At 33.6% G+C, this 11,322-nt stretch overlaps 1 protein-coding gene across 2 annotated transcripts in view; it reads left to right on the forward strand.

Annotated features, from left to right (window-relative positions):
• Positions 1–10,742, forward strand: part of TTK (TTK protein kinase) — a 39,823-nt gene extending 29,081 nt beyond the window's left edge. For both annotated transcript variants that reach the window (XM_007456622.1, XM_007456623.1), the window contains exons 14-21: positions 1,146–1,303; positions 1,435–1,586; positions 2,950–3,074; positions 4,648–4,728; positions 7,784–7,960; positions 8,467–8,551; positions 8,854–8,951; positions 10,656–10,742. In XM_007456622.1, coding sequence (XP_007456684.1) covers positions 1,146–1,303; positions 1,435–1,586; positions 2,950–3,074; positions 4,648–4,728; positions 7,784–7,960; positions 8,467–8,551; positions 8,854–8,951; positions 10,656–10,742 — 963 coding nt within the window. The remainder of the gene's footprint in view (positions 1–1,145; positions 1,304–1,434; positions 1,587–2,949; positions 3,075–4,647; positions 4,729–7,783; positions 7,961–8,466; positions 8,552–8,853; positions 8,952–10,655) is intronic.
• Positions 10,743–11,322: the final 580 nt, after the last annotated feature.

The following is an 11,322-nucleotide window of genomic DNA, read 5'->3' on the forward strand; positions in this document are numbered from 1 at the left end:
GCAGGAATGTTCAAAACACTAACCTTTCTAGTTCTTTCATTAACTTTCCATGAAACTGACAGATTCTAACTGTGACACTCTAAGGCTGTTTACCTCACGCAAAATGGCTTTCTGCTGTTTTAAAATTACTTTTCTTCCTTGCTACTTTCTGCCGCTTCTTGCCCTATCACTGTTTTATGCCCCTCCTCCTCTAATTTGCTTTCTGTGCAAGTAAAACTAGTAATATTTTGTTAGAGTTTTGTATTTAAAATGCAGGTAACTAAGCTGTACCTGACAGATTCTGCTTATCAGTGCACTTGTAATGCATGAACCTCATCTACACTTTGGCTCTTTTCTCATTTCTTGCCAGTATCTGCTGGGATAGTCATGGTTAATGTCTTTTAAATAAATGATGTTTTACTTCAGTGGGTGCAAGGAGATAAATGAATGTAATTTTTCTTGCTTACGCTAGCATTTTGTATCTGAATTCTTGCATTTTAGAAGCCCCATCCCTGTTGCACATTTGCTGAAAGTTAGACACATTAGCAGTGTTTTCGAAATGTACTATCTGCCATATCAGTATTGCTTAGAAGTTGACTGTCATTATAGCCAGAGCAATTTGACCTGGACCTCAGTATGCTTACCGGAACATCTTGTTCCTGTCAACTTGATTTTGAAAATTGGACCTGATCTACTTTTTACAGCCGAGTATACTGAGAGCTTACAGTTAGCACCTATTTTAAAATATTCTCTACCACATGAATGAAATTGTCAACTCCAGGCACAATGGAATAAACACCATCTGTGCAATGAATTAACTCTTTATTACAGCCCTTAGTCTTCCTTAGTATTTTTTAATGTCTTTTTCTTCAGGTTATTTCCCTGGTTGCAACATCTAACAGAGTGTTATGAATGTATATGAAATTTAAATTACCTTTCTTATATGTAGATAGGGCAACTACCTATGCCCATTGTCATAGGTAGTTGAGAATGTACTGTTACTCTCCTAACATGTTTTTTTTCCTTCTATACTCAAAATAAGCCCAGACATTTTAAATTATTTACACCAATAATCCTTAATCTAAGATTTTATCTATTAATGTAGAAATATTGTGGCAGTATATAAATAGTGTATTCTAACCTTTTTCATTTGTTCTGCTCTATAGGTATTTCAGGTGTTGAATGGAAAGAAACAGATACATGCTATAAAATATGTGAACTTAGAAGAAGCAGATAGCCAAACAATTGATAGTTACCGGAATGAAATTGCTTATCTGAATAAACTACAACAACACAGTGATAAAATCATCCGACTTTATGATTAGTAAGAATTTTTTTTTAACTTAAAAAGAAGACTTTTTTTGGCTTTACTTCTTAAGATAAATACTTTGTAAATCTTAGTAGTATAACCTAACCATTTATTGTTTTGTTGTTTTTGTTTGTTTTTAATGGCAGTGAAATCACAGATCAGTACATCTACATGGTAATGGAATGTGGAAATATTGATCTTAATACTTGGCTTAAAAAGAAAAAATCCATCAATCCATGGGAACGCAAGAGTTACTGGAAAAATATGTTGGAGGCAGTTCACACGATTCATCAACATGGTATTTTAAAACCTCTTCGTATGTAAAATTAAAATATTAGTAGTGCTGTCTTAGAGAAATACACCTATAATTTTAAGGTATTGGTTATTGGCACCTTTAGGCTAGATAAACTAAATATTTGGAATTTTAATAAAGATGAAGGGACAAAACCATTTCTTTAAAATGCTGTTAACAGGAGCTTCCCTTGGGGTGCAGTGGTTGAGATCACCTGCCAATGCAGGGGACATGGGTTCCAGCCCTGGTCTGGAAAGATCCCACATGCCGCGGAGCAACTGAGCCCATGTGCCACAACTACTGAGTCCACGTGCCGCAACTACTAAAACCCGTGCGCTCTAGGGCCTGTGCTCCGCAACAAGAGAAGCCACTGCAATGAGAAGCCCGCACACCACAACAAAGAGTAGCCCCTGCTCGCAGCAACTAGAGAAAGCCCGCGCGCAGCAACAAAGACCCAACACAGCCAAAAACAAATTACTTAATTTAAAAAAAATGCTGTTAATGGAAGGATATAGTGCATGAACTCAAATTCCCACATCCATAAAGCATGCATAATACAAAATGTATCTTTGTCAGTATTAACATAGTCCATAATCCTGGGTCTCCAAATACTTGGATTATAGCAGATATGAGACTGGGGTTGAGGTATCCTAAAAATCTGAGATTTTTTTTCACTTATTCTCCTAGTTGTTTTGCATTGTGTACCTTGTATGGGAGTTGGTTTTACTTTTTTTTGTTTTTAACTGTCAGCCCTACATTCTGGGTTGGCTTTCACCTTACTTGGCCTTGGTTCTTTTTATGGCTTCTTTGCCTTTACCTTTTCCTTATTTTAAATAACTGATAATGTAGGTAATTGTAAATTGTCTCCTTGTGTCTCCCGTCCTATAAGTTAAAAGATAATTCACCAGTGATCAAGATCAGGCTGTAGGGATGGATGTGTCAGGAGCATTAGGGTCCTACCACCTGGCAGTGTAATTTACAGTGCTCTCTCGTGGGCAGTGAATCACAGTGGTTGTTAAGAGCATAAACTCTGAAGCCAGACTGCCTGGGTTCAACTCATGACACTGTTACTTAGGCTGTGTGACCTTGAACAGATTGCTTAAACTCTGCCTTAGTTTCCTCAGCTACAAGTGGGGATAATAATAGTACTTACCTCAGCATTGGTATGAGGGTTCAATGATTCAATACAAGCGACAAACTTCAAATAGTGCCTGGCACATAGCAAGTGCTGTATGTTTGTAGTATACATTAAAAATGAATATTTAATTTGATTGACTAATTAAAGGAATCAACTCAGCAGATTGTGAAACTTTTTTGTACTTAGGATGTTTAACATGGTCTAATATTATAATGGATTTTTATTTTGAAGGTATTGTTCACAGTGATCTGAAACCTGCTAACTTTCTGATAGTTGATGGAATGCTAAAGCTAATTGATTTTGGAATTGCAAACCAAATGCAACCAGATACAACAAGTATTGTTAAAGACTCTCAGGTAATGAATGGCTGGTTACCACACAGTAGAGTTCAATTCCTTTTCACCTTTGAAGTATTATTTTGCTAATGAGGATTTTATTTTTCCCTACTTCATTTTTCAAAGGATTTGAAGCCTTTTTACAAGAACAGATATTATAACTATAAAGAACAAATTAATCACATGATTAGACAATTTTAGTATATAAAGTCAAGATCCAGCAGAAATATATCCAGCAATTTTGAATGATTTTCCTATAGCTGAGGTAGAGAAGCAGTAATACCTGCCTTGGAAATCATCTTGGTCATTATCTAAAATTCACCTGAAACTTTGTCTCAGTTTCCTGATAGCAACCAAAGAGAGAATTGCAGTTTCATGTTTTTCATTGTCCATGAGGTAAAATTCTTTCATTCTTCCAGAGAAGTAAAGCTTTCCCTATCACTTACATTTGAAAAAATTCTTAATTGGGCCTTCATATTGGAAATACCATAATAAATATACTCAACTGCATTTTTATAATAGGATATGCAATAGCAATCTTAACAAATTTGCCCCCATAAAAACTGAGGTGATGACAACCAAAGAATGACTAAAAATAATCCTGCTTGGAGCCAAGACAGTGTGTTCCATGTATACAGATTTCTGATGTAGATCTTCCTTAATCCTAGCAGTAAAACTGGATTCTTTTAGGAGTAGATGGGCAGCATGCCCTTCAAACAATTCTATTTGACAATCACTTCTTTCTATATCAAAAATATGGCTGAACATTTAGTTGTAAATCAGCTTGATGATATCGTCTATGGTAAGGCTCTAAAGTATAGGTATTCTGTGTTTGAAAGCAGAATCATTTTAGAATAAAATGAATGCAGTGTAAGGTTGGCATACTCCTACTGGGGAAAATCTTGCATAAGGCAGACACCCATCTCATCTCTATTTGGACATGGGCCCAGGGAGACAAAGCTAGATTTTTGGTTGGTTGTTTGGTTTATTTAAAAAAGTGTTCTGGGGCTTCCCTGGTGGTGCAGTGGTTGAGAGTCCGCCTGCCGATGCAGGGGACACAGGTTCGTGCCCTGGTCCGGGAAGATTCCACATGCCGCGGAGCAGCTGGGCCCGTGAGCCATGGCCACTGAGCCTGCGCGTCCGGAGCCTGTGCTCTGCAACGGGAGAGGCCACAACAGTGAGAGGCCCGCTTACTGCAAAAAAAAATTTAAAAATTAAAATAAAAAAAATAAAAAAGTGTTCTGGGTCTATTCCAGCATAGAAATGAGCCATTGATCAATTCCTTCAAAGTTTATGGCCATTAATATAATTTTATCCTGGAAAGATTTATGGTTGCTGCCCACCATAATCATAGAAATAGCTCAGCATTCTGTAAGGAGTCAATTTTTTTTATTATGAATCTAATTTATTTTGCTGGAATTGTGAAGAAATTTATGTCTTAATATTTTTGTCAGTTATTAGAGTTTCTCAAATATATTAACTGAAACCTGTAACTATCCAAGTTGCCAAGAATCTGGCATTCGTGTTTTAAAAAATCTAAAGCAGAATGAAGTATTTTCATTGATTTCTGTGTTTTCTGTGATTTGGCAAGTAGGTTGGTACAGTTAATTATATGCCACCAGAAGCAATCAAAGATATGTCTTCCTCAAGAGAAAATGGGAAATCCAAATCGAAGGTACTGTAAGGTTATTTACATACCATTTCTCTGGCAGAAATAGGGAATGGGCTAGTCTCTGAATGAACTTAACAGATAACTGAAAAGTTATTTCTTTAAGTTCTAAAACTTTTTAGGCCATTACAGAGACCTTGCTTTATTAAGCAAAGTGTCATGGGATTCAGTTTCACTTTTCTTTATTGATTTCAGATTGTTCTTTTAATATTGTGCTTTTAATATGGTGATGCCTCACAATGTGCTCCTATAAGAAATGTACACAGGATGTTTTCTGAGTTTTAAAAATAAAGAAAAAAAATAAGACTAAATTAGCTCTGATACGGGCACCTTAAATAACAGTGAACTGATAACCTTTGTTTTCTTTCTGATTCTTAAATTTTATTTACCATTTCTTCATTTGTTAAGTTTCTGTTTCCAAGAACAACTCTAGTAGGTAATATTCCCAGGTACCTTCCCACTTTTCTTATTTCACCACCTCTGTGAGCTTTTGTGTTAGCCTCGTTGGTGCCCCTTGCTGGGTCCATTCTGCCTGCCATGGTGCCTCTGGCTCCCAAGCTAATCCTTCTTTCTCTATACCAGTGTCTTCAAATGGATGCAAGCACACACCGCTGTGCAGTACCTGTGTTCAAGTCATAGATCTGCCTCTTTATCAACTGTCTTTGTGACTTAACTTGCCTAGTTTCTTCATCTGTAAGTTAGGCTTGCACACAGTACCTATTTTAAAAGTAATTGAGGATTAAATGAGAAAGAATATAAAGCACTTAGTACATTGTCCAGCTTGAAACAATTGCTTAATAAATGTGCTTTCATTTACTAAATTATATTTTCCTTCCTAGGAAATTGTGGCTTCTAAATATCTTTTCAAATAACTGGCATAAAATTATGCCAAATAGTCTCTCTTATAAAAATTATTTTTATACCTCTTTAGCTTCTCCTTTTCTTTTAATACTTAGATTTGTCTTTCTCTTTTTCTTTTTCTTGATTAGACTTGCCATGGTTTTGATAATTTTAAAGAATCAGGTCTTCATTTCATTTATTAATTCTATTTTCATTTGTCCTCTAATTAATTTCTGCTTTTATATTTGTTATTTATGTTCCCTTTAGGTTTATCCCCCCAGCTTCTGCACTTAAATAATTGCTAATTTAATTTTAATATTCTTCCTTATAATTAAAACATTAAAACTGAATTTTACTTTGAGTTTTACTTTAGCTGCTACTTCTAGGTTTTATGGTAGTGTTTCTTATTTTCATTAATTTCCAAAATTTCTAATTTCAGTTTTAAAATTGTTTCATTCTTTGTTACTTTAAAATAAAATTTACTTTGAACTGCATGTAGTGTTCAGATTCTTTTCAGTTATCAATGCAGTACTTAAATAGGCAGTATTGGTCAATCTCAACTAGTGATTCTGAATGGAAGATAAATTTTTGTCCCAACATGGGAGGTAATCCTTGTTATGGAAGAGCTCAAAGCCCCTCCCAGTCTCGCTCTGTTCTCAAATTGCTTTCCGGTGAACAGGCTTGGCCATCTGGGGCTCCTGTTCTGAGGTCTGTTGGGCCCATTCATTACTCCTCTCTCCTCTCTGCTTCAAATGCCTCTACCATGCACAACCTGTGGCTGTGGGTAGTTTGTCTCCATTCACGTTACGATTTTATTGTAAATATTTTCCATATGTTTATGGTTTTGCTACCAAGCTGCTCTGTCTGTCTTATCTGGAGCTTTGGAGAGTTTGAAAACTACACAGCCACAGCCATTTTTTCAGAATCTGAAATTCTTTTTAATTCATGATTTAGTATTTAGAAATGGACTTATACTTCCAAGTGGTTAAATTGGAGGAAGAGGAGGTTATTTTTTATTAATTTTCAGTTTTCTTTGTGTTCAGATAACGGGATCTATTCTATCTGTCATGTTCTGAAAGGCATGTTTAAATCTGCCCTCCTTCAAAGAATTTAATACAATTTTTGCTTTATATAGTTCTATTAAATGTGGTTTCAGTGCATAGAAGTTCATAACTGTCTTCTTGGTTGATTGTACCTTTTATCACTGTAAAATGGCTTTCTCTCTTCTGTTAGAAGCATTTTGCCATGTTCTCTTTTTCTGATATTAATATTGCTGTCTCTGCTTTTGTTTCCTTTTTTTTTTTCTTTCTTGCATTCGGTTATAGATGTACATTTCTTTTTTCCCTGTACCTTTCTGTGTCATTTGGTTTACATTAATCCTTTGTGTAGAGCATGTGGTTACATTTTGTTTTAATGCATATTGAGTATCTTTTAAAAGAGGAATGTAGCCATTCTCATTTATTATGCTCACTTCTGTGTTTGGTCTTAATCATGTTCTTTTAAAAGTCAAAAGCATAATTATGTTATAATATCACATTATTTCTAATGAGATTATTTAATACAAAGAACACTTAATAAATAATATTTATTGAGTATTTACTATACCAGAAACTATTCTCTATGCTTACCCATATCTCATGGTTACATCATTTAAGGCCCATGACAATGTATTTTTGTTATTTCTGTTTTAGAGATGAGGAAACAGAGATATGTAGAATTACTAGCTAGTGATAAGACCAGGATTCAAGCCCAGTCCAGCCCAGTCTGGCTCTATAGTTTGTGTTCTTAAGTTTAGGGTAGCTCAACTTAAATAACCTTTTTAAAATCTATGCATACTTATATATTATGAATTTATATAAAAACTTATTTTAATTCAGTAATTTTGGGGAAAACAAGTAAATTTAAAATATGCACTTAGGGTTTTTAGTTTTGTGTTTTCACAGGCTGACAAGAATGTAATATTTTGTTTCAGTTGAAATATTTTGAGTATGAGTTTGTTGAAAGATTTAAACTGAAGTTCATTTCTTTTGATAAAATAACCAAGCGTAATCAAAACTAGAAGAGGATGTTTTGTCATGAACATAGTCTAATACTTGGACATTTATTGAGGTTTAGTTATGATTTTAAATATTAGGGGGTGTGTGTGTGTGTTTGTATAATATTTTAATTTTATGTTAAAATAACAGTAACTTCTTTTTTTTTTTTTTTTTTTTAAACTTAGATAAGCCCCAAAAGTGATGTTTGGTCCTTAGGTTGCATTTTGTACTATATGACTTATGGGAAAACACCGTTTCAGCATATCATTAATCAGATTTCTAAATTACATGCCATAATTGACCCTAATCATGAAATTGAATTTCCTGATATTCCAGAGAAAGATCTTCAAGATGTGTTAAAGGTAACATTAATAGTATATACATATAGAAGAACTATATTTCATGTAGTACTTAATTATTTACTTAAAGAAATAGCTGAGAGAGTTCTCTGGCGGTCCAGTGGTTAGGACTCAGCACTTTCACTGCCATGGCCCGGGTTCATTCCCTGGTCAGGGAAATAAGATCCCACAAGCCGCATGGCACACCCAGAAAAGAAAAAAGAAAGAAAAAGAAATAGTTGAAATGATTGGAATTATGTAACTGGTTTAGATATAACTGAGAGGTCTGTTGAGAGGAATTGCTTACTGAGTTAGTTTTTAAAGATGTGTTAAGTTCACTTTGAAGGTTTTTAAAACTTATGAATACTTGGAGATTTTGCAAAAATGACGTGTAAAATAATTTTGTCATTTCTAAGTAGGCTCTCTAGAAAGCAACTTCTGTAATATGATGCAGTCTGGGAAAATACTGTATCAATATTGGATAAGAAAACTTGCTTCGTTTTTAAAAAAATTTATCTTTATTTTTATAGTGTTGTTTAATAAGGGACCCTAAACAGAGGATCTCCATTCCTGAGCTTCTGGCACATCCATATGTTCAGATTCAAACTCATCCAGGTACTTCTTTAAAAATAAGTTTATTACCAGATTGCTAATATACACAGCCTTCTGGCTACTCTCTTCCTGCCTGCCTCCTTCCTTAAGGATATTCCTTAATGCTAAATACTAAAATAAATGAGATCACCTTTCTCTACCTGCTGGCATTCATTTTTACTTATCCTAGGTAAGGGGCTATGACCAGTGATAAGTTATAAGAATGCCAGTTATTGTGCTTTTAAACAGAATACATATTTATATATGAACTTATATTTTTCTTATTTGATACCAGTGTGCTATTGATTATATATATTATTTTACAGGTAACCAGATGGCTAAGGGAACCACTGAAGAAATGAAATATGTTCTGGGCCAACTTGTTGGCCTGAATTCTCCTAACTCCATTTTGAAAGCTGCTAAAGTATGTCTGTTCTCTGTCTACACTAATTTTAATTGTTTTGTATAATTTAGTGAGTTAGACACTTAAACAGGTAATGCAAAGGAAAGTTGGCCCAATCATCAGATCAGCTATGAAGTGTGTTTCTGTATTTAGATACTTAACATGTGCTTTTTGACAAATATAGATTTATTTGATTTATATTCTTATTGTGCAGACAGCACAATTGGAAATGGATTGTCATATAAGGTGCATTGAAAAGACTGCTGTCGGGTCTCAACTGGAATAAATTCAATAAGGAATCTTAAATCAACACCATCTTTAACACAGCTTTTGAATTCATATTTTTCTAGCCAACTTTATTTTTAAACCATCGTAGAGAAATCACAGTACTTGTCACATGTAATGACTTCTGTGAGGCTGTATATAGCAGTCAGTACATTTCTCAAAACAAATGTCTCAAATCTTTTAGTCTCCCAATGCCTGTTTATATCTATACCATAATTTTTTGGATCTCACTGACATCAAACACCTAGTCATTTCCAGAACACTAGGTATGCTTATTGACTTTAGTTACTAGTTATATATTTCAGTTATAACATTATTGTAAAATTATGGGAGCTTAAACTAAAAACACCATTAGCTCTATGGATAGGGATAACACCAATCTAAGATGTTAAGAACTTGGATACATTTTTGGAGGAATTTACTATATATTCACCATTATATTTGCATCCATATGATATAAGGTAAATTTTTTCTTAAATTTTCTCAAGTTCTGATAGCTAAATTAATGGCTTTAGGAATTGAAATTGGACAAAATTTGTTTTGTAATTTTTCTCTATGTTTCATATCTCTATGTTTTAAATTTCTACCATTGTATTGTTTAAAGCCTTTTATAAATAAAATTGAGGTGGGTTACCTTTATCACTAAGGTTATGTGTTCCTTGATGGCAAAGGTATCTTTCATCTTCATAAATTAGATGTTGGCTTAGCCTTAAGTCCTTTACTAAATATGTAGATTTTAATATAGCTAATTATACTTATTTGTATAGCAGTTGTATTTTTTTTAATGTCTTCCATTCTTTAGTTTAAATATCAGCTGAAAGTATATTTCCTGATGAGTGTATTTTACAGTATAGGAATTTATCCAAGACTGGCTTTATTTAAGAAAAAGTAAGGTATCTTGTAATAACCTATAATGAAAAAGTATATGAAAAACAATATATATAGAGAGGGATAGATACAGATACAGATATAGATATAGATATAATCTGAATCCCTTTGCTGGACACCAGACACTAACACAATATTATAAATCAGCTATACTTCAATTTTTAAAAGAAGAGTTTTGCTATGTAATATTGTACATCAGCTATACTTCAATAAAAATAAACAATTTAAAAAGACGTTTGTTGAAACGGAAAAGAAAAAGTAAGGGAGATTAAGAAGGCCTTGAGGATGCATATATATGCTTATAAATAGCTATGTTACATTTTTCTTACAGAAAGATTGATCTGCATTGCATGATAGCTGATTCTTAGGCCAAGCTAGCTGTTTAAAAATTTTTCAGTATCTCCAATAGTGTATAAAATAATTTCCTAATTGTAAGAACAAGGGAGAAATTTGTTACATGCTAGAAGATGTGGAGTTAAACCTTTGTTAATCTGATATGGTAATTCATTGAATTTTACAAGTTATAAATCGGATGTGTGTTTTTAATTTCAGACTTTATATGAGCACTATAGTGGTGGTGAGAGTCATGATTCCTGTTCATCATCCAAGACTTTGGAAAAAAAATGGGGAAAAAAATGATTTGCAGCTACTCATAAGCTGTCAGGTATCACCTGTAAATATATTGGACTGTTAAACTCTTGATTCTGTGTGGAAATCTACTCCTGAAGGCAACGTCACTCTGAAATGTCATTGGCAGAAAAATTCAGTGGATTATCCTCAAAAGAAAACTGTAAAAAACCACTAATGACACTGTATGTATTAAATTGTAGAATTGTTTTCTCTTTTGTGTTTCCCTGTAAATCTAATCTATTTGATATCATTTTCACACTTGGAATAGTGGGTGAAAAGTGGAAATATTTTCTGAAGAACTATGTAAATAGGCTTTGTATAGTATAAAATGACACTAAAATGTCAAAGTTGTAGAACTGTTTTCTTCAAGCAAATATATTGTTGGTGAGGCAACAGAATTCTTAATAAAAATGGATTAAGGGAAAACATGAGAGTAGACCTTAGTAAATTAACTTTGGGGGGAAAAAAATTCCAAAGTGTTCAAATTCTAAAATAGATTTCCAGTTGTTTTATGGCACTGATAATACTCCAGCATTTTAGGGCTTCACTTGGGTCTCTTAATTCTCCATTTAATTCTTCATAATATCTA

The sequence above is a fragment of the Lipotes vexillifer genome, unplaced genomic scaffold (genome assembly GCF_000442215.2).
Source record: "Lipotes vexillifer unplaced genomic scaffold, Lipotes_vexillifer_v1.1 scaffold1077, whole genome shotgun sequence".
In the NCBI taxonomy this organism is placed as follows: domain Eukaryota; kingdom Metazoa; phylum Chordata; class Mammalia; order Artiodactyla; family Lipotidae; genus Lipotes; species Lipotes vexillifer.